Source organism: Argentina silus (assembly GCF_951799395.1).
Source record: "Argentina silus genome assembly, chromosome: 9".
NCBI classification, from domain to species: Eukaryota; Metazoa; Chordata; class Actinopteri; order Argentiniformes; family Argentinidae; genus Argentina; species Argentina silus.
In genome coordinates, this window is record NC_139663.1 from 17,451,009 (window position 1) to 17,472,902 (window position 21,894).

Consider the following 21,894-nt stretch of genomic DNA (forward strand, 5'->3'; position numbering starts at 1 on the left):
CAGCATTGTGCTGATGACACGGGTGTTGAAACAGAAGCACGGGACAGATCCGCCATACGGTGGTTTAATACACAGTAAGCTCCTGGTCTGAAGAGCCACAGTGGTCATCTGTCATCTTAATCTGTTAGTGGAAGGTTGGGCGCGTGCGTGTGTGTGTGTGTGTGTGTGTGTGCGCGCTAGTGTAAGAATAGAGTAGACAACTAATTGTTTCCCCTTTGAAGGTTTGCTTGTGTGTGTGTGTGTGTGTGTGTGTGTGTGTGTGTGTGTGAGCATTCATCGGTCACTAACCGTATCCCTCAGGCAGGTCGGGGGGCGTGTGGAGGTGGGTCCTGCTCATGTAGTTCCTGTGCCTCTGGGAGCGGACGCGTCTCTCCTGGGCACGCTGGTCACTGGGCACGGTGGGCACGGTGGGCGTGGCCCCGTTGGTGGTCAGAATGGGCGTGTTCTCATCCACGATGCAGCTCAGCGGCCGCCCCGGGCTGGAGTACTCTGACGCAGGCCTTGGGGGGGGGGGGGGGGGGGGGGGGGGGGGGAGTAGCAGCACAGAGGGAGAGAGAGAGAGAGAGAGAGAGAGAGAGAGAGGGGGAGACCATACAAGGAAGTTATTTAGATACTCCATAAAATAGGGTTTGTGTGGACCAAATCCCCCCCCCCCCAAAAAAAAAAAAAAAAACTGCACTGTAAAACTCACACGATTAGAAACGCATGAGTGTCTGTCTGCCTGCATCTGCTTATATTTGGACTGGCCTCGGGCACTTTTTAAATGAGGCCATGAGGTCTGTTAGGTTGGTACTGATGCTCACGCACACGCGCGCGCGTGCGCGTGCACACAGACGTGTGTGCACACACACACACAAGCACAAGCACACACTCTTGGTGTGAGTGGGACCTGAGCGTAGGCCAGTCATAGAGCAGACCATGGTCAGAGGAAGGCTGTGGATAAGGGAGCAGGGAGAGTTAGAGGATGAGACTGTGGCCAGAAGTCTGGCCAGGCAGACCCCTCTGCCCCCCCCCCTCCACACCACTGTCTCCTCTGTTATCTCCACGACGACTCCCCACGCTGCTCCATAACCACCACAACAACAGCGCAGCCAGGATCATCTGACAACGGGTCCCTGTTCAATCTCATAGATTCTCCCTACACAGACCAGAGGCATGCAGTCTGGGAATTGGAGTTTTTTTTTTTTTTGCATTAAGACGCCTGGATTTAAGATGTGGTTGTGGGTTGTAATAGTGTCCTCACCTGGTGGGCCTCTCCCACTGTGTGGTGCGTGTGATGTGGTTCAAGTACTGGATTCGGCCGGACGCGGTCCTCCGCTCCTCCCAGCTAGAAGCACAAGAGGTGACACAGCGGACAAATGACTACATACATGTGACTACGTACCCTAAATGTCCTAAATTCTCAGTTCTAAAATCCCCTTTTCTCCCCCCGCTTCTGTAACATGTGCTTCTCCAATCTGCTCACCCAATTCCTAGAGCACACGCACTTGCACACACGCACACGCACACGCACACACACACACACACACACACACACACAAACGTCTAGACTCACTAACCCCAGCCCACATTATTAGCTCAGCTCTCAGGTCAGCCATGCTAAGATGCTCAGGTGTCTGAGCAGTAGACCCTCTGGCTACTCTAGCTGGGTTCAAATACATGCTGTTCCCGTCTACAACTAGGGCCAGGAGGTTTTTCCCTCACCACATGGCCTGACAAGGAAAAACACCAGGCCATATTAGTCTATTACACTATGGAGTTGTGACTACGTGCTCTCCCTGACTCTACCCACTGTAGGGCTGCACTGTGATGCAGGGTGGAATCCTAACCCGACATTCGCTCAGATCTTGCATTGATGTCAACAGGGGATTTGCGTTACGCGTGCAGATCTCGAGTTAGGATTCTGGCCATAGTGACTGTGGTGTGGTGGTGTGACAGAGGGTCGTGTACAGACGGGTGTTGAACGGGGTCGTGGCCACTCACCCATCTGGCAGGTCATTGTCGAACAGACGGCTGCAGTCCACCACTGGGCCTCCTGTGCCTATCCGGTCTCTCGACTGCAGGCTCACTGGACAAACACATGGCAGATACACATTATTTATGTTTTATTTAGGGCTAAAGAGGGGAGGGGGGTTGGGGGGGGGGGGGGGATCAGATGGCTAAACAGGCCTCTAAAACTCTAAAATGAAATGAAGGAATGAATCTAAAAACGTTCAAGATCAACGTTTATTCAGACGGTAGACTGGCAAGTTTGGAGGGAACTCGATAACATTCCTATAAAAGCTAAAACTCCACGGCTGTTGTCTGACTGTTCTCTCTCCAACTCTCCCCTGTCTGCCTGCACCCAGGCTGTTTCCTGCCTGCCCATACGGGGCGGGGGGGGTCAAGGGTGAGGCTGGGCGTTGCGCGTGAGCGTGGCGGGGCGCTGTCACCAGGCTCTGCGGCTCTACAGATGGCGGAGAGAGAGCGTGCTGCCTGAGGGACCCGCTCTGCTCGTAAAAGCCCAGTGTCAGGGGCACGGCACACTCAAGGTCAACGCTCGCATTTAACACCACCAGCCTCCTCCTCTACGGTCACGCCAAACCCTGTGAAGGGGTCAGGTTACTTAGGACCGCAGATTTGTTGGTTTTCGGAGCTGTGTTCACTGGCTGTTCTACCTCCGGGAATATCAATTTATGGAATATCCATTTTTGCCATTCCTTGGCGACATGGCCATCAGCATTCTAGAAAGACTTTTGGTTTGGCACAGCCTAAGGTGCTCATATTGGAAAGGAAAGTATGGGGGCACTGTGGCGAGTGACAGGATGTTTCTGCTGGCAAACGGTCAGTGTCACGCGATCCCGAGGTACTCACCTACGATCTGGCCTCGCACTGTGTCACTGTCATTGGGGCCCAGCTTGTTCAGATCCAGTCTCTGATCTGTGAGGGAGGGAGAGAGAGAGAGGAGAAGGAGGGGGGGGGGGGAGAATAGAAGAGATAAGAGAGGGGGAGCAGGTAAAGGGAATAGAAGAAAGTGGAGCAGGGAGAGGGAGGAGAGGAGAGGGAGGAGAGGAGAGGGAGGAGAGGAGAGAAGATCGATCACTGTCTGAGAGACGCATGTAAACTAGCACGTGTTGGGAGGTTCTTTCCCCCTCAAGTCCTGTTGCTCTGTATCGTTTACATCACCCACAGTGAATTCCTCCCTTTCGGTCTCTCTCTCTCTCTCTTACTCACTCTCCCTCCCTCCCCCCCTCTCTCTCTCTGTCTGTCTGTCTCCCCGAGGCTGAGGCTGGGATATGCACTGGAACAGATGGTCTGGTCTGTGGAGGCAGCCATGGGCCGTAAAAAACTCACTGAGCATCGGCACAGAGCAGCCTGCAGTTCACTACAGAGGTCAAACGTTTGACAAATTTCAGTACAAAGCCTGCACTATTCCACTCAGACTGGACATGGACGTGAACTCTTGCCAAAGTCTGGAAACTCTTTGTCTACGTTCTTAACCGAGTCTGGGAGGAGGGGGGGGGGGGGAGGAAGAAAAAAGGATAAAAAATGTCAGGAATACCAAGTTGCCTCCAGACACGAGAAATGCCACTATCTGTTCACTGTTGTCTGAGTGTCATGCAGATCAGCTCAGGATGTCCGTCTAGACTAAACAGGGACCAAAACAGGGCCAGTCGGACCATTACAAGACAGGGGTGGTAAGCAGCTACAAAAACAGTTCCAACCAACACACACACTTACACACACACACACACACACACATCAACTCAACCCAGAGCCCCCCTCAAAAGGCCTGCGGACAGGACACGGAGCAACGGCTGCGGAACGCTAAAAGCAAAAAAAGAACGACAAACACACACTGGCTAGAGACCACAACAGAGGGACACAACACATCTACGCTTCCACTCAAATAGCTCTACAATTATGCATGTCTGAGTGAAATGACCGGTTGTCTACATCTGCAGATCGAGATAGATGTAGGTTAGTCATGCTAGTCTACGGGTGAGATGGGGGGGGGCTGAGACATGGGGGTGAGCAGGAGGAGGAGGGAGGAGGAAATGCAGAGGCAAACCACTCACAGCTGTGGGACAGGGTTCAGGTTTCCTGTGTCGCTCCAGGAAAGAGACAGTATCATGGGCTCCTAGGAAAAGCGGTGGGATTCTTTCCTTTTCTGTCTACGAGACCACAGACAGGGCCATCATGGGCGCTATCGCGGCTTCCCGCTGGCACGGTCTTCTCTTGTACCGCTTACTAAACCTCACTCATTTATCCAGTTAGCTTCTGACATGAGACATTTTCACAGTAATTATGAACAGATGCTGATTGGCTGTTCTGGCGAATGGAGAATGTGACCCCTTCATACACACACAGATCTGTGCTCTGGCAGCACTGAGGGTTCAAGTTGGCTGAATGTGTCACTCTGACAGCAGCGCTGGGTTACTAGCATATTGGGGCTCTGCGAACCTTAAGAAACACAGGAGAAGCTGAACTTCACTTCATGGACATTGTACACCTTGTAACAGTGTAATAACTGCATCACACACACACACACACACACACACACAGGTCGTCCTTACAGCCGGTGTCTTTGAGGCGGTTGATGGCGTTGGACAGCAGGCGGACGCAGCCCAGGAACCCCGCCCCCTGCTTCTTGTGGATCTTCTTATGGTTCCACACGCTGATGGTAATGGAGTCAGATTTGCCGATATATCTGAGAGGGAAAATGAGAGAGGGGAGGAGGAGGGCAGTTGGAGAGAGAGGGGGGGGAGGAGGAGGGCAGTTGGAGAGAGAGAGGGGGGGGAGGAGGAGGGCAGTTGGAGAGAGAGAGGGGGGGGGGTGGGGGGAGAGGGGGTAGAGACAGATGGGAGAAGAGAAGTAAGGGGAGAGGGGAGCAGAGACAAGAGGGGAGATGAAAGAAGAGAGGGAGTAGAAAGAGACAAGTCATTCCCAATGTAAGATGTTTTGAAGCCTCAAAGCACTATTACCCCAGACAAATCTTTGCTTGGATGTACCCCCCCCTGTGGTGGAGGTGGAGACACACGCACGCACGTGCACGCACGCACGCACGCACGCACGCCGGGAGGCTGTCACCACCACCTTGTCCCCACAAGGACTCAGCAGGAAGAGGAGAAGGAGAAGGAGGAGGAGGAGGAGGTGGTGTCTGAGAGGGATTTTCCACCCAACGTCTGTGAATGTGCGACTCTGACCCTGCGTGTCTGGGTATGAGACAGTCAGAAGAACGCAGACACAGATCCTGTGAATCATTAATCATCCTACAGTACAGCAGACCTCCTCGACACAAATCACCCTGTGAGAGAGGAAGAGAGAGAGAGAGGAGGAGTAGAGGTAAAGATAGGGAGCGATAGAGAGGAAGAGACACAGAGAGAGAGAGAGAGAGAGAGAGAGAGAGAGGGGTGGGGGTAGGGGTGGGGGTAGAGGTAAAGACGGAGAGAAGAGAGAGAGAGAGAAAGAGAGAGGGAGGGGGGTAGAGAGAGGGAGGGAGGGGGGTAGAGAGAAAGATAGAGGAAAGAGAACAGTTGAACCATCCCATTATCCCCCTATCACTCCCTGGCGGTACTCTCCCGCTCTGGGTATTAAACTCACACCATGTGAACCTGTCGTGGCACATCTGTTCGGCCCAGTTCCCTCCTTCAGTGTAAAACCAATCATCCATACCGCTAGCAGACTGCATCCCACTGTAATTATCATGCTGCTTACCAAAAGGGATGTGAAACAATGGGGCTGTGAGTAAGACGTCTGGACATTTTGAGTCGATGCCAAATGCCTGTCTGGGGTGCGATCGGAGAGAGCACTGTTATGTTGGACAGACGTGTTGTAGAGAGAGAGAGAGAGAGAGAGAGGGGAAGTGTTGATCACCTGATCCATTTCTTTGGATATTCCGTGAACATGGCTCAAACTATAAAACGCGGTCGTGGATCTAAAAATCAGCTCAGCTCGTCAAATACGGAATATGTTTAATATTACACATGCCAAACATAGCAAAAAGTTTCAGATAACAGGATTAGCGGTAAAAAGATAACAGAACAAGAATGCTTCCAGTTAAAGAGGTCCAGGAGTGTTGAAACGGACACTATTAGTGTGGAGTTAGGCCGTCTTCAGTGTTAGAGTTGGGCCTCTGGTTGGTTCTGTGGCAGACTGCACAGCATTAGCTGCCACAGTTGGTACGGTCCCTGGACCGCGTCGGGCTACGCTGTGCCAGAAATAAATGAATTAGTGCACGGGCCTGGGAGTCGACGCGTGCTAAGTCACACTTCCTCAGCGCGGCGGGCGGGACCAGCTGGGCCCTGGGGACACTGCCGCCACCTGTTCCCCTGATCCCCCCTCCCTCCCGCCCCGCCGTCCTCAGCGGGGCAGAGCGGGGACAGGGACCAGGGGCTCTATCGGTCGGTATGTGCCAGACTATGAGACAAAGAACGTGGTTGCTGCACTCGGTGGTGGTGGTGGTGTCTTCTATGTCGCCAAATTGATATCTTCCGGCTACAGCATGAAAGGTAAAGGACATTTCATATTCTGGATACAGTGTGTTGATGAATTGGTTCGAGACCGTCGCGAAGGTGCGGTATGTTTACAAGTGCTGAAATAGGCACCGATGTTTTGATTTATCCTCTTGTTTCTCCTTAACAGGGCCACAGACGGGTTATATTAGCGCCTGTGTGCTCCACATAGTTGAACTGGGCTGGATTAGGAGCGGGGGAGGAGGCAGTTGGCCAGCGAGACTGTGTCTGCTATCCTTGGCATGCAGGCCACTTCCTGCAACAATGCCGGGGGAGGTCAGAGGTCACGGTCCAGCCTGTTGGTCTTGACCACTGACACAGAGGCCTTGCCCCTAACGTGTCAATGTTGCCATGAGCACACTTATGAGAAATACAGGAACACACACACACACACACACACACCAAAATGGAAAAAAACAGTCACTGCCAAATGCTTTTTAATGCAGTTGGCGCTCTGTGGTGCGCCAGGTGTCTCAGACACCATTTTAATAAGTGTGTGAGCCTGCCTGGCTGCTCTCAGTCAATTAGCCCCTACTCCTGCACCACCTCAAGGTCCTTCCACCGGCTACGGAGTAAACACTGTGGGCACCGAAATGTTTAACTCATCACCAGCAGGAACACTCATGGAGTTTCCACATAAACCTGCCTGCCTGCCTGTCTGTCTGTCTGTCCCTGGGGGGGAGATTGTAGTTGAGTTTTAGTGTGGAGCTGCTAGACTACAAAGTCACAGGTCCATGTTCTCCCATCCATCAATTTGTGTGTGTGTGTCTCTCTCTCTCCCTCACTTTCTCTCTCTCTCTCTGTCTGTCTGGCCAGTCAGTGTATTTCCCTCCTGTCAAACGTGACATGAACAGCTAATTAAACAGCCATGTTGGGAGAGGGTCCGGTATCCTGAGCAACCAAACAAACGGAGACATGTGCTTCCTCTTTCTGTTAGCTCCGCGTGACGCCTGGATAAACACTGGGCAAATATTGGAAACTTTCACTCTCCCTTTCACTCGTTCCCTCTCTCTTTCTCCTGCACTCCCTCTCTCTTTTTTTTTTTCCCTTCTTCCCAGGTTGCTTTCACAAGACAAGGAGTCTGTGGGAAAAGCGACATGGTTACAACAAGACATGCACGCGTTTCAGTCAAAAGGGAAAATCGCTTTGGAGACTCTTCCCCCCCCCCCCCCTCCTTTGCCCTAAGTGCTATTCAAACCGCCATTTTTAGAACTTGTTTGCTTGCCCTATAGAGTTATGTCATTACTACTGGCCTCCAGATAAGTGAGAAGCCAGATATAAACAGCTCTTGCTGTAGGTTCGGGTCCTGCTGTGTCAATGTCTGACACAATGTTCACCAGACAAATGTGGTCTAAGTGAGGGAAGGAGTGAGGTAAGGGAATGTGTATTCACGGCATAGGGAGGGCACTGGCGCTGGCGATACAGAGAACAGGTCGGCCCTCAAATAGCAGAGTGCTGCTTCATTGCTTGTGTGTACACAAGGCTGCTGTAAAAAAAAAAAAAAAAAAAACGAAGTACTGTACAGGCTGAAATCCTTCTGCTTGTATGGACGATGTGTCAACTATTGGTAGTGATGAGGTGAGGTCTCCCCCCGTTAGTGTGATTATGATCATTATCATTATTACATTATTATGTGAGCGATGAGCGGACTCACAGGTCGTAGTGTTGGTTCCACTTGGGGTCGAGTGTGTTCCTCACAGTGTCTGTAGAGTGGCATTGTCCAGAGCCGTCCACCACCACTTTGGCAAAGGGGTCGGGGAGTCCTGCAAGGGGGACACACAGAAACAACACACCTCTTAACCTCTGCCTCGGTGCACACACTGGGCCGAGGTCACCAGACCTGGGTTTAAACAGTATTACAAACCATCTAGTAATACTTTGCTGCGCTTGATTGAGTTTGCCTGGCGCATTGGAAACAATGGAATAGTTCCATAGAGTGTAAACCCCACCCGTCTGGCACTCGGGGCAGCCTCAAGCAAACGCTCCAAAGTGTTTGAAAGCGTTCAGACACTGTTTTGACCCTCTGAAGGCCACACTGTACGGGGGGGTGGGGGGGGGGGTGGGGTGGAGAAGTTCAAGGCAGACAAAAGACACGTCAATCCATCACTATGCAGCTGGAAACAACAGATGAGGATTCTGAATAGGGAAAGCAGGCGTCTGAAGGACTGTTCTTTTGATGGATGGCAGGCTGTGTCAGGGTATGAATGGCCTCAGGTGAATCCGATACGGTGAAGCTGAGCTGTTGGTGTGACGGAGACGGCCCAGAATGACATCGATGCCTCTTATTAAAAGACAGGTGGGACCTGTTGGGTGACATTCACCTGCATGCAATGTGGGTGTGGTGGCTTCAAACGCACACACACAATCTTTCTCTCTCTTTCAACACACACACTCTCTTTCTCCACACAAACACACACACACACACACTACATATTTCAAAAATACATCCATGCATAAAACAGTCATTGGCTACACACACACACACAACCCTCCCTTGCTGCCACAACCACACACACACACTCACACACACACACACACCCCTCCCTTGCTGCCACAACCACACACACTCTCTAACTTCTCCACACCCACGCCCTGTGTGAGTGTTTGCTCAGCTCCTGAGCACTGGAATGAGAGGAATGGGCACCACAGAAACCACCTGAGTGAGGGACCTTTACATGCTCAGTCCCCATGACAACCTGACCCAAACACACCCAGACACTGGGACCACTATGGACAGTCAGCCAGCACACAGAAACGCTGTGTTTCAGTTTGAAACTGACTAAACGACAGCGTCAACATCTTGGCTCTCTCTGGCATCCCACATCGGTTTCCTAAAACATGTGTGTTTTGAACACATGAAATATGAATGCGGAAATATAGCGGGGAAGATAAGATAGTTTATCTGTTAGATTGGGACAATAATACCGGGCCCCATATTGATAACGCATCACGGTGACTTAGGAGTTATGAAAACAATGCGCTCATGCGGTTTCCCCGAGGACATTTCGTAGACTTTCAACGTGAACTATTTTGTCTCGGGTGTATTGGCTGCATGTGTATGGCGTGATGGGAGAAGGCTTGCAGCAGCTGGCAGGGAGCCCTGTTTTATCAGCTCAAACTGACCCACATTTCACATTTCTCCCAGGGGGATACTTATCTCTCACTGCAGACTTCAAAGCCCATAATCCCTGGCTGCAACTATGGCCATTTAACAAGGACTGAAGTATCAGAAGAAGAGCTTTTCTTGGGGGTTACTTACGAAAGAAGTCTTTCTTCACCAGGTTTTTGGCGCAGAGGACTGAAAGACAAGAGGAGAATCTGTGTTATTTTTAATCATCCAGACAGAAACACATTTACAGGCTGTTGTGAGAGACTGGGTCTATTACAGTACTGTGGTGTGAGGTTGGTGTTGGTGTGTGTGTGTGTGTGTGTGTGTGTGTGTGTTGAACTGATACACTGCTGCTTAGGGACAGTGACAGTACAGTGTAGGGAGCGACAGTACAAAAGCAACTTAAATCACTACTTAGCCTAATTGCAACACGAGACAAAAAGAAGACCCTTTTTGGGCACCATTGTGTGGTGGTGGACATACCCCGAGAGAGTATTCTATTCTTCATCTTTCCTACATTCATTTCAGTGCGAGACACAGAGGGAGGATGAGTGTAATCTCTCCTCACACCGACCAGTCCGCCAGAGCAGTTGATCCTGTACATCCCCTCAGAGAGCCTTGGAAGGGGCTGCTGAGGCAATGAGGCAAAGCCACTTAAAACACCCTCCACTGTGTCTGGATGAGGAGGCTCGGGGGCCACCTAGGCGTCTGGAGCTGCAGCCACACAGCCAGGTCCGATAGTCAGCTCGCTGTGCAGCCCCCCCCCCTCTGGTCCCTCCTCAGTACAGCTAACATGTAGCTAGCTTACGCCTCTTACATTAACTGCATTTGAAACACACAGCCTGTCTATGATACCTTTGTGTATTTGGTAGGTAGTTTGTGTATTCGGTAACAAGATCGGCCCACATTGTGGCCACGGAGGTAATTTCAACCGTGCTTTCCTGAAACCTATCCGTTCACCAGCCTCCCATGCCCACCAGCTCTGTTCTTCTCCGTTCGTTTCCCGTAACCTCCCCCCCCCCCGATCCAAAGACAACAGCTGCGGTGTGACAGCCATCATGCTGCCATGTGAGCTCATTTCTCACCTTTGAGGGCTGAGTTCTGTCTCATGTCTGGCGAACCCTGGGGCCAAAGTGTGTGTGTGTGTGTGTGCGTGTGTGTGTCTGTCTGCCCTCTCTATGGGGGAAACGCTCACGTGCAGGTGAGAGCGCTCAGACTTTACTTTGCTAACACAAATAGACAAAGGCACACCCATAGGGGCAGACTGCGGCTTAAGCCATTGAATCTACAGCCACTGCTATTCATCTGCCTCCCGCCTCTCTCTCTCTCTCTCACACACACACACACACACACACACACACACACACCCCTTCGGCTAAACACAGGAAGAGCCGCAGTGCTTACACTGCACGTGAAATATAACCTGACTGCCAAATCAATTTATGTCTGAGCTGAAACAACGATGGAGAGGGAGCAGAGCGTCATTATAGGAGTGCTCCGTAGATGAGACTGAATTAAACACACAAATCACAGAGCAGACGGACCGCAGTGTGAAACACATAAACCTCTACACATGGTGTTTACTGACACACCGAACACACACAAAGGTTTCTGTTTAATGGGAATTAGGACTACACCATTAAGAAGCGGGAGGGGGGGGGGGGGCAGAGACTAAACGGAATCTAAACCCTCATGGGGGATGGGGAGGGAGAACATGCTCGACAGACGAGGAAGAATTTCTTTCCGCAAACATCCCTGGGAATGTGTTACGTTCCAGCGAAACCCACCTCATTACTCAAACATCTGGTATGCATCTCTCTCAGTTAGTCTCTCTCTCTCTCTCTCTGCCCCACACACACACACACCCTCTCTCTCTGTATGCCATTCATCGCACACCACAGGCCCCCGAGAGGGTCTTCAACACCTCCCTCTACACACCAGCTCCAGTGATCTCATTAATTATTTACTGGGAGAGATGAGTGTGTGAGTGTGTGAGTGTGTGAGTGTGTGAGGTGAGAGAGTGCTGGGAGGGGGGGGGGGGGGGGGGGTGGGGGGGCGGGAACAGGTGACAGCACTCTTTGTTTTCCCACAATGCCTCTTGCCCCCCTCAGAGAGACCTTTATGCTTTGGGAGCTCACCCCCCCTTTAGGACCAATCACAGCAGTGACGCATCCTGGAAGCTGAAAACAAGCTGCTCAATGTTGTTTCTTAGAAATAAATGAGTTCATCAAAAACTGGATTCTGAAACCTTGGCAATTATATTTTCACAGCTGCAGTGAAACAAACCAACATGTGATGGACGTGAGAATCGCAGGCCAGGGAGGAGGTGGTCAATAGTGATTCACAGAGAACGGAGACTGAGTCAAGAGGCTAGTAGAGACTACGGTCTGTCTGTCTGTCTGTCTGTCTGTCTGTGGTCGAGAAATGTCAGGCAACCAACATCACCAAAACTAGCAGTTTGCTCCTAGTCTGATCTGGACATAAAAAAAAAAACAGGCTTCCTGTGAGCACTTGCCAAAAAAATAAAAACATCCAGCCATACAACAGGAAAACAACACTTACACACATGAAAATATAGAATGGGCAGAATTACAGCTGAGAACAGCACACTAAGACAAAACCGCTGGAATTACAGAGGCAGCCAGACAATGGCAGCACGAAGGCCAAACATCCTATGGACCGCAGCAGTGCCATGGAAGAGTGGCGCGCAGGGCAGCAATCAGGAGCCGCTGGAAGCCGACCAGCAGAGCAGTACACTTCTCACACAGAGAGAAGTAGCAGACAAGAAGTACCTATATATACACTGTGTATAGAAATAAATCATGCAATTTAAGCAGCCGTTTCTGTCCAACGAGACTTACAGTTGTGAGGGCATACATTTTTGGACAGTATATGGTCCCAGCCGATTCAAACCCACACTCTTAAGCGTCACTAACGTCGTATAAATGTGATAAAACAGGGAGTGTTCGGCGAAGTCTATATGTTACATTATAATGCGGATATTCTAACTGCATTCGCTTCCAGCAAACAAAAGAGGAGGATGAGGACGTGAGTAGTTCCACTCATCTGGCCCTGTCCTGTCTGACCCTGTCCTGTCTGACCCTTGGTTTTCCCTGGAGGGCAGCAGCTAAATTAAGAGGCAGTCAGTCAGTCAGGGAGGGAGAGCGCCGGGGCTCCAGATAATGTGAGGGCCGGGTGACGCCAGGAAAGGGAACATGGCGGCCAGGCCCTACGCCAGCGTCCCAGCAGGCTTCCCCTCCGATGGACGGACGGCAGACGAGGCCTGAGAATCGTGAGAATCACCTGCCAGAACGACAGAGGGTTTTCCAGCCCTCTCCGCAGGGGTGTCACCTGTCATCCATGTCCACGGGACTGCAGGTTAAAATGTCTTGGCTCAGCCTTTGGCTTGCACAGAGAAGATAGAGGGTTGAGTGGGTTCCTGGGGTGTACAGAGCTGTGGCTCTCTTTGACTGCAGAGGGGGGGTGATGGGACCCTTGGCGGGTGTTGCCTCCTCACTCCCTATGACAAGTTTGGCCTCATTTAGGGTTGTTAGTGATTTCCCAAGGGCTCTCCTTCTCCATGCTAGCTGATTGCACGCCTGCCTCCTGTGTGTGTGTTTATAAATCTGAATTTCAAAACACCAGCTCAGATGTCTCCCTAATGACGGTTGCTTCAATCTGTCTCGTGATGTTCCATATTTACAAGCAGATTCTAAAAAGAGAGGATCACAGAGGAGTTCTGAATGTAGGGCAGGGAAGAGAAGAGAAGACACATGGGGAGGAGGAGAGAGAGAGAACCACACTGGGAGCCAAAACACAAGTCTCCTATCTCACCTCCAACAACGTTTTACAATACTATACAATCCACAATGCTTTTGCACATTGTGTGACAGAAACAAACTCCAAAAGCTCTTACAAAGTACATTGGGCAAATGATCCAACATATGGAAAGGGCTCATTTCATCTCCTTCCTGGCGCAATAGCTCTGTTTAATGACATTAAGTTAAGTGACCGTCCCCGGAATTTCTCTGCCAGAACACAAGGCCTAGAATTCCTCCAAATTTATGGGTTTATGGGGAATGGGTCCTGATGACAAGAGCCTTCCCCAAGAAAAGGAAACGGTCGAGCTTGCACCTACAGGGCGGCATCATAAATCCGTTTTTATTGGTCACGCTGGGCCCACTTTCTCATGCTCACACACTGACAAATATATATATGTGCTCTCCATCCTGCTACACAAGCATGGAGGGACACACATGTAACCACACACGCGTGGAACATACTGGTGAGGGATGTTCTCTCTCTTTCTTTCCCTCCTTCGTTCGCTCGCACACACACAATCCTGGGAAAAAGTGAACATGTAAAACCCATTATTTTGGTTGGTTAGAATAACATAATTTATTTTCCACTTCTGGTTGAACAGAATGCTGCTGTTTTCAGGGAGTGGCGATTCTGAGCACAACCAAATGATGTAGATACTTGCCAAAGTGAATAAGGCGCGAGGGGGTCAGATTGGAGGAGAGCTGGAAAACCCAAATGGTACAACAGAAGACCGAGCCCCTAAAAAAAGAATGTGAGTGACAGTCCAAGCCGATTCCACCTTATTATTATTATTATTCCTGTACAAGGAAAATATCAGTCTTTGCCCGTAATTAATCAAGCCCTGAAAACCACTGTGATGCAAACTCATTTTCCAAACATCTCTCACCATGCCTCCCCCAATCCCCCCCCCTCACAAGACACACACCCACACACAGAGAGACTCCGGAAAAAAACATCACGTAACCCCCCTCTGCGTTTCAGCTCATCTTAAATCCTCCGTCGCCATAGCGACGGCAGCATCGAGTCAAGGCTGAGAGAAGGGTCTCTCTGTGTCTCTTGTGTTTCTCATTCCGGTCGCGCTGCCTGCCTGCCTGCCTGCCTGCCTGCCACTGAAACACCCGGGGACTGCAGCACCGACTGACTAGAGCAGGGAAGGACAAGCCCTAAGTAATGAGTATAGGCATTTAAAACTATTATCCTGATAACAAACAGCAGCAGAATGCCACACACACACACAACAAAAGCAAGTGCCTACTTACTGTTACTACTACTACTGTAAGTACTACTTACTGGCCTTGTTCCCTCTTCTCTAAAGCCCTTTTTCTGTAGCAGCACTCTGAGATTAGTGTGTGTGTGTGTGTGTGCGCGCGTGTATCTGACAGGGCGAACAGAGTGCACTTGTAGCGTACAGTAATTCAATGGTGTCAGCCTTGTACCAGGCTGCGCTGCACTGCAACATCAGTCAAGGAAGGTATCTGTGAGGGTGACACGGTGAGTAACGACAAGTGCAGCTGCAGCGCATCGCAGCCTGAGTGCTGATGATGGCAGCCACAGTGGGGGCCGGACGCCCTTCCTTCCATCACCGGGCCGTCCTGTCCACACACAGAGGGAACAGGAATCACAGGCAACTCTGACGGATGACAGGATCCTCTCAGGCTAAGTTAGCCATATTCCACTGCTACTCTCGTCTAAATGGGCCGTGAGAGAAGAGGAGGAGAGGGATTTGAAGCTGCAGACGAGGACACTCATGAAAAACATGAGCACACGCACGCGCATGCACACACACACACTTCCCATCTATGACCCAACGAAGCATCATCCGTTGATATCCTGTTAAAAAGGACGTGGCATCCCTTAACGTCCACCTACAAACGCTGAGTCATTGGCACCGGCAAGGAAACGAACACATGGCGATGCCTAATGACTCAACTAAAACGTAGCGTAACCCAGCGCTACGGCATACGGAGCAGGGGAGTTGTGTGTGTATCCTCTCTGCGGCCTAATAACTACGGGTTATTAGTCACATCATAGGTTTCCACATCACAGTCCAAACAAGATAGCTTCCCAGAGGACTGGCAGTGCTCAACAAACACCCCGATTGATTTGTCCGCTCGGGCTCGGGCTCTGCTCGCTCGCTCCCTCCCTCCCTCTCCAACACTTCTCAGTCGAAATCAATTCACTTGACCAGAGACGGGGGCTAGAAATCAGGCAGGGAGAGAGAGCGAGAGACCTTGGGTTAAAGTTAAACTTCCACCTGTGGGGAGAGGAGCCAGTGAGTTTCTCACAGGGACGGACACAAAGAGGCTCAGTGTCCGGGGGATTGGATGCATCCCACCACTCACTCAGGCCACCTGGGGAGGCCGAGGTCACATGACGCATTCTGAAAGGACTGATCCAAAGGGACAATCACACTGGCCAAAACAAAATGGAGGAGGGAGGGAAAAATAGAGGGGCTTCAGCTGGATCCCACGTCTGCCTCTGTGTGTGTGTGTGTGTGTGTGTGTGTGTGTGTGTGTGTGTGTGTGCGTGCGTGAGTACACACACGTGCACTCGCGGACACACACACACACACACACACACAGACACAGAGAATGGGAAAGGACATGGGAAATGGTAGAGCACTGTAGGGAAAAGTGGGTTCACACTGCCCTGGTGTGCTACTCTGCGGTTAACCATTCCTCCTCAGTGCCTGTGGAGGAGGAAGTGGGGGTGTGGGAAAAGAGAGGCAGGGAGCTAGCACTCCTGTAAAATCCCACCATCCCCACCAGCCGGTCCAAAGTCCAAAGTCAGTCTGGGATTCAACAAAAGGAAAGAGGAACGTTTCAAAACCAACCTCTCCCAAGTTGTGAAATCATAATTGTGTGTGACCCAAAACAATACTGCAGCTTACCCCTGTCTGCACCACCCTTCCCCTCCACCTGGTTCCCCTAGTCCAGTGCCTTGACCCAATCCACCAGACAGTCTGACACATCTCCCTGGAACGCGAAACCACCACCCCCTCCTCCCCTCCCGCCTCCCCCACCCTTTCCCCTGCCTGCCTGTCTATAGGCCTGTTTTGAGTCCAGGCCCAGGACTGAGCGCTCTCATTCGCAGCATTGTTCTTCTGTAAACAAAAGGCTTCCTTTTCCCCTTTCCACTCCTCCCTACTCCATGCCTAAAAAAAGTGTAGAAAGAAAGAGAGGGAGAGTGGGAGAGAGAGAGAGAGAGAGAGAGAGAAAGAGAGAGAGTGTGTGTGTGTGTGTACAGAATCAACCAGTGTTGGGGGATCTGATCCTAATCTGTAACCTCTGATTTTAGATCTGCCTGCTCCTGCAGCCCAGTTCCATCTCCTTGTTTCCCACAGCAAGAGTAAAATCCCTCTCCTTCCCATCCATTAGGCTGGTGGGTCCTCAACACCAGGCCTGGGCATGTCTCAGCTTTAGAAGAGACACATCCATTAGAAGAGACGGTGAGAGAGACTAATCTGGACTGACTGGGCTTCAGCGTGGACAGACGCCATGCCGACTTCACACAGGAACAGTGACAGGAGGACACTGAGTCACTCAAAGAAAGTATTACAAAAAAATAAAATAAAAAAAAAAGATAAATAGGAATTGAGCCAGCTCATGAGCCCACATGGCTAACATAACCTAATTGTAACACAATGGAATGGCCTCATGCCTCATCATCAGACCAGGCCAAGCTTGAAGAAATATGGGTTGAGGGGTGAACTTGTGGGAATAGGACAGAAAACGTTTACTGTACAGCTGAGGCCTGAGGCTAATCACTAAACCCATCCATGAAATAATAGAGGCAGTATGAGGCCTGTGGCAGGAGAGGTGTTGCTATTCTTGGGTCTTTGGTCTGCCTGGCTGTCTCTGCTCACATGAGTCTCTCATACTCTTCAGACAACCCTGCTTTGCTTTGTGGGGCAATTCAGTACATTTGCCGCAGGGAATGGCTATCCTCTTCTCTCCCTGAGTGCACTCAGTTCAGCCCTGCACCCGACAAAAGTGGGTTACCTTTTGAAGACCTTGCTGCCACTCCACTTAACTATAGGCCTTGAGTGTAGTCAGGCATGGTGGGGGGTAGGCGGGGGAGGGAGCAGAGTAGAATTTCAGCTATCAAGCCCAAATCTGCAGAGCTCAAGTGTGGAAATGTGGTTAGGGCAGTGGACTAGTAGACAGGGGGGGGGGGGGGGTATCCAGCTTAGGCCATTTTTACATGTTAGAAAAAATCCACTTATGTAAATATGTAAATCTGATAAGAAGTCTACTGGGCAAATTAATGCTGGTTTAAAGAGAGTGACTGATCAGGGAGGGGGGAGCTGCCAGGAAAATCTCCTAAAGCCTGTAAAACAGCAAAAACTTCCAAGACTTAGAGAAATTATATACAGAAAAAAAAGTACCAAGATCTCATCTCACATCAGTTCACTTTAAACTAAAAGGAAAACAGAGAGAATGCTTTATAAAAAAAAAAAAAAAAAAAAAAAAAAAGGGGAGGGGAAAAAAGGAGGACCTTGATCATCTTTTCATGAAAACCATTCAAAGACCCGTTCCATCTACTCCCACACTCCAGAAGAGGGGAAGAAGAGGAGTCTTGTCAACAACAAGGGAATCAAGAGGAAACCAGCAGAGAAACGTATTAAGAAACATGACCGCAAAGCAAATACAGCTGAATCCCCAGGACTCCCATTATTACACACATGTGGAGAGGACATCAGGGACATCTGTCACACACAACCATCGGGAACAGTCTCGTAGAGGCTGATGCTTCAGGGAATAAAAACGCTGCAGACTCACACAAAATATTCCTAGCCTTTCCAAAAAAAGCCTAACGAAGAAACCACCTCACCATGCATGTTAAAAGGGGTGATGGGACACACTTTACATCGTTGTCTTCATCCAAGTTGTGATTCCGTAACTCTGGCAACAATGCGTCAACTTGCAGTTACATCAGCCAACCTGACGATGGATTTAATTTTGGGCATGCTCTAAGGAGCTCAAACCAAGAATCTGTTCAGTCGGGTGACATTGTGTCTGTCTGTAGAGAATGACACAGCATTCATGATGTCAACCATGTGGGGAGAGAGACATTGTTTCCAAACCAAACCATTCTCCGGATGAAGACAATGAGGGAAGCAACACAAAGACAAGAGTCACGTTGAGCCAACAACCACCTTTCACTGCAAAACCTGTCTGACCATGCAAACACACACACACACACAAACACAAAGGGCTGACGACATTCTTACTGTGAGAACATTTCATCCATCTTACATCACCCTTTCCCCTTCACGATATACTGTAATTGCATAAGGAGCCCACCCCAACTATTATAAGAACAAAAAGAGAGGGAACCCATCCACATCAGTCAGTCTTTCTTTCTTTTTCTTTTTTACTTTTTATGGTACCCCTGTACAGTACATCACAGTTTTGTTCCACTCTGTGTGATACAATTTGCCTGAGAGGGAAGTCACTCAGTCGAGTAAAGTCTTCCACAGCACCTCCACCACCGCTGCTTAGTGAGGGAGTCAAAACAGTGAGCACTCAGCTTCTGCAAGCTTGCACCACTGTTGGCTCAGGCAGGGCTGTTTTGAGAGGCTGCATGGCTCTCTAAGCTCTTTGGCTCCTCTGCGCTCTCTGATGTAATGGAGTGGAGGAGGATGAGGAGGAGAGGCTGGGGTAGAGCTGCAGTGGAGAGGACAGAGGGATATTACTAACCTGTTTAACAGACATGGCGGAGGTCTGCCTGGCCTGCCACTGCCTGGAGCTGTGGGAGTTAATTCGCCAGAAAAAACAGCTTCACTTCACCCCTAATTTTCCTCCCTGTGAGTTTGTTTCTTAGAATGATTTCACAACACCATCTGAGAAGACGGTTACATCATTACCAAGCAAAGCCACGTTCCTCTGCCGTGCCAACCGACACGCTGCTTATGAGTGGACTCTCTGAGATGCTTTTCTGCACTGGAAGGAAAATGAGATGTGCTTCATCCTTCTGGGTAGATAAGACAACGAGAGACCTACACACACGACCCCCCCCCCCCCCCCCCCCAAGTGTAGGATTAGTATGAAGCATAACAAATGGCACCATGATGTTATTTCAAAACAAGAGAATATGGCCTACATTCAGAACAAAAACGATGTGTGTGTCCTGAAATGTACACACACAAACACACACCACATGTGTGTCTGTTTATCTGCGATCCTGGTGGTGGCAGTCATCCTTGATCATCAACATGAGGAGTGTGTCACCGAGACGCACTGAGGTCCATTATTAAAAACCATGAGCAAATGGCATGGCCTAATGTGCAGGTGTGTACTATAAACAGCTTTTACTGGGTGCTTGAAGTCATGTTTGAAGTGCGTAACAGCGTGTGTGTAGAGACCATGTGTCATGTCTGTCTGTCTGTCTGTCTGTCTCAGTTTAGCTCTTGAGGGGAGGGCAGAAATGTGCCATGCCATGCTGCTCTTATGAGATCATTCCAAGTCTGGAAAACATAAAATAAAAATGTCTGACTTTGGGTAGAAATGGATTTGCACACGTGCCTGGTGTTAAGCAGGTGAGGCTGTCAGCAAGCAAAGCAACACCAAAACAACACCAAGCTCTTAGCTTGTCCTTATAGAGAGGTTATAGACGCTATAAATTTGACAGCCACTATTAAAAGCTCCCCATTTACAAGTCCTTGAACTTTTCCTGCCCTAAGATGCGCTGCGTTACTCTCTAGGGCACCTGTGGCGACCCCTATGATGAGCCAGATCATGGCTGCCATCACCACATCTTAATGATAGTGAACACCACAAACCTTGATCTCATGAATGAAAAGCTAAGGCCGAGTCTTAACATCACGGAGGTCCTTGAACACATTCTAATGCAGACGTGACTGGCTAGTCTGCGAGAGCTAAACCACATGAATCATCGGCACATTGCAGCGATTGTTGAATTGAGGCTGTCCTGGATGGTGAAGGTAGTTTCATAATGATTTTCCACCCAGCAAGCCACAACTCCCATCAAGCAGACAGTTACACAACAACTGGGCCAACCTCTCAACAAGGCAAGAGACTAAGTAAAAGAGACCAACATATGACATTGAAAACAGTTCTCCTTTCTTCTTTCTACAGGGGTAAGGTTACACACATAATTCTGCAGGGTCCCTGTGACACCAGGTCTGAGTATAATTGAGTTGAGAACAGAATCTCAGCAACCGCACTGAATCCTGTGGTTTTAGAGTTAATAAATGATTGTCCTGTTGTACAAAAAAATTATACAAACTGAATGTGGGTTTTCTATGCAGCCTGTGTAAACTAAAAGCCTTAAGAGATCGCAGTCATTTTCAAAATACGGCGGTTCCCTTTGCTCACATGCAAAAATCCTTATACAGGAAGGCTCCGCGTATTTGTTCAACTTCAGTGGAAATGCCATTTGAAATGTGATCTGGTGTGAATATAAACATCTCTTCTGATCCGTCTCCTCAGAGGACCCAGGGCTCAACGTCAGGCCGCGCACGGACAGACACTTTGAGTCAGCTGCGAGCGCCTCGCGGCTTTCACACCAAGCCCCCCATAACACCGGAGACTCGGAGACCCCCCCCCATCTGCTCGAGGTTAGCGGGGGGTAAGGGGTTAATCGCATCAGTCTGTGTCCATCCAGGTTTACAGCAGAGCCAGCACGTTGAGGAATTTCTCTCAAGTTTCCCTTTCCCTACACCAGCCCAGGAACATTCTAGGTAGGCTAACCCTCCCACCCTTTCCTGGAAACTGAAACAAGTCTACTCTGTAGATATCTACTGAGTTAATAAGACTTTAAACAAACATACTGGCTCACCTGGGGAAAACCGAAGACTGCTATCTGAAACCGAACTGAAAGCAAAACAATAATCACAGACACAACAGAAATGTTGTTTATTGCGACTGAGATCATAAAATCTACGTGGTTAAGAAAGCTGTTCAAAGTGGAATACCATAGCCTACAGTGCATATGGGCTTGACTGTTCCTTTCCTCTGAAGCAGAGTACCTGAGGGTCCCCAGCAGAGTGGAACACTGTCCACAGGAGTGACGGGGGAATAATGGGGTCCTGTGTAGCACCACTGCTGTGCTAGAGGGAGGGAGGTCTGGTCCAGGGAAGGTAGACTAAACAACACCTGTAGGGCTGAGGAGGTCAGAGGAGCGTCTGCCTGAGGGGCAGCTGGCCATGCAACAGGCCTGTCTGCTCCCAGCTCTGGTGACTGCTACCGGAAGGCTAGGTTACAGTGTGTCTGGCTGTGTAGAAAAGCCTGGAGTGGGACTGAGATTTGTGCTATGGGGGGGATCACTGTAAGGGCTGTTGTCTTGCTGCTAGGTCAGACGTTTTGGCAGAATTAAAATTTCAGGTCACACTTTACATTATTATTACACAGGTGTTGGGGCAACAATGTAGTGACACTAATTGCTTTTATAACAGCACTGTGTCAACATGAGTGAAACCAGACAACACATTTCATTTCTACCCTG

General features: G+C 49.9%; 1 protein-coding gene across 1 annotated transcript in view; it reads right to left on the reverse strand.

Moving 5' to 3' along the window:
• smurf2 (SMAD specific E3 ubiquitin protein ligase 2) overlaps positions 1-21,894 on the reverse strand; it is a 43,634-nt gene that overhangs the window by 15,723 nt on the left and 6,017 nt on the right. Inside the window, exons 2-8 of the mRNA XM_083677531.1 lie at positions 9,754-9,792; positions 8,149-8,257; positions 4,557-4,690; positions 2,854-2,919; positions 1,984-2,068; positions 1,244-1,327; positions 289-500 (exon numbers count right to left, since the gene is read on the reverse strand). Of these exons, the coding sequence (XP_083533657.1) occupies positions 289-500; positions 1,244-1,327; positions 1,984-2,068; positions 2,854-2,919; positions 4,557-4,690; positions 8,149-8,257; positions 9,754-9,792 (729 nt within the window). The remainder of the gene's footprint in view (positions 1-288; positions 501-1,243; positions 1,328-1,983; positions 2,069-2,853; positions 2,920-4,556; positions 4,691-8,148; positions 8,258-9,753; positions 9,793-21,894) is intronic.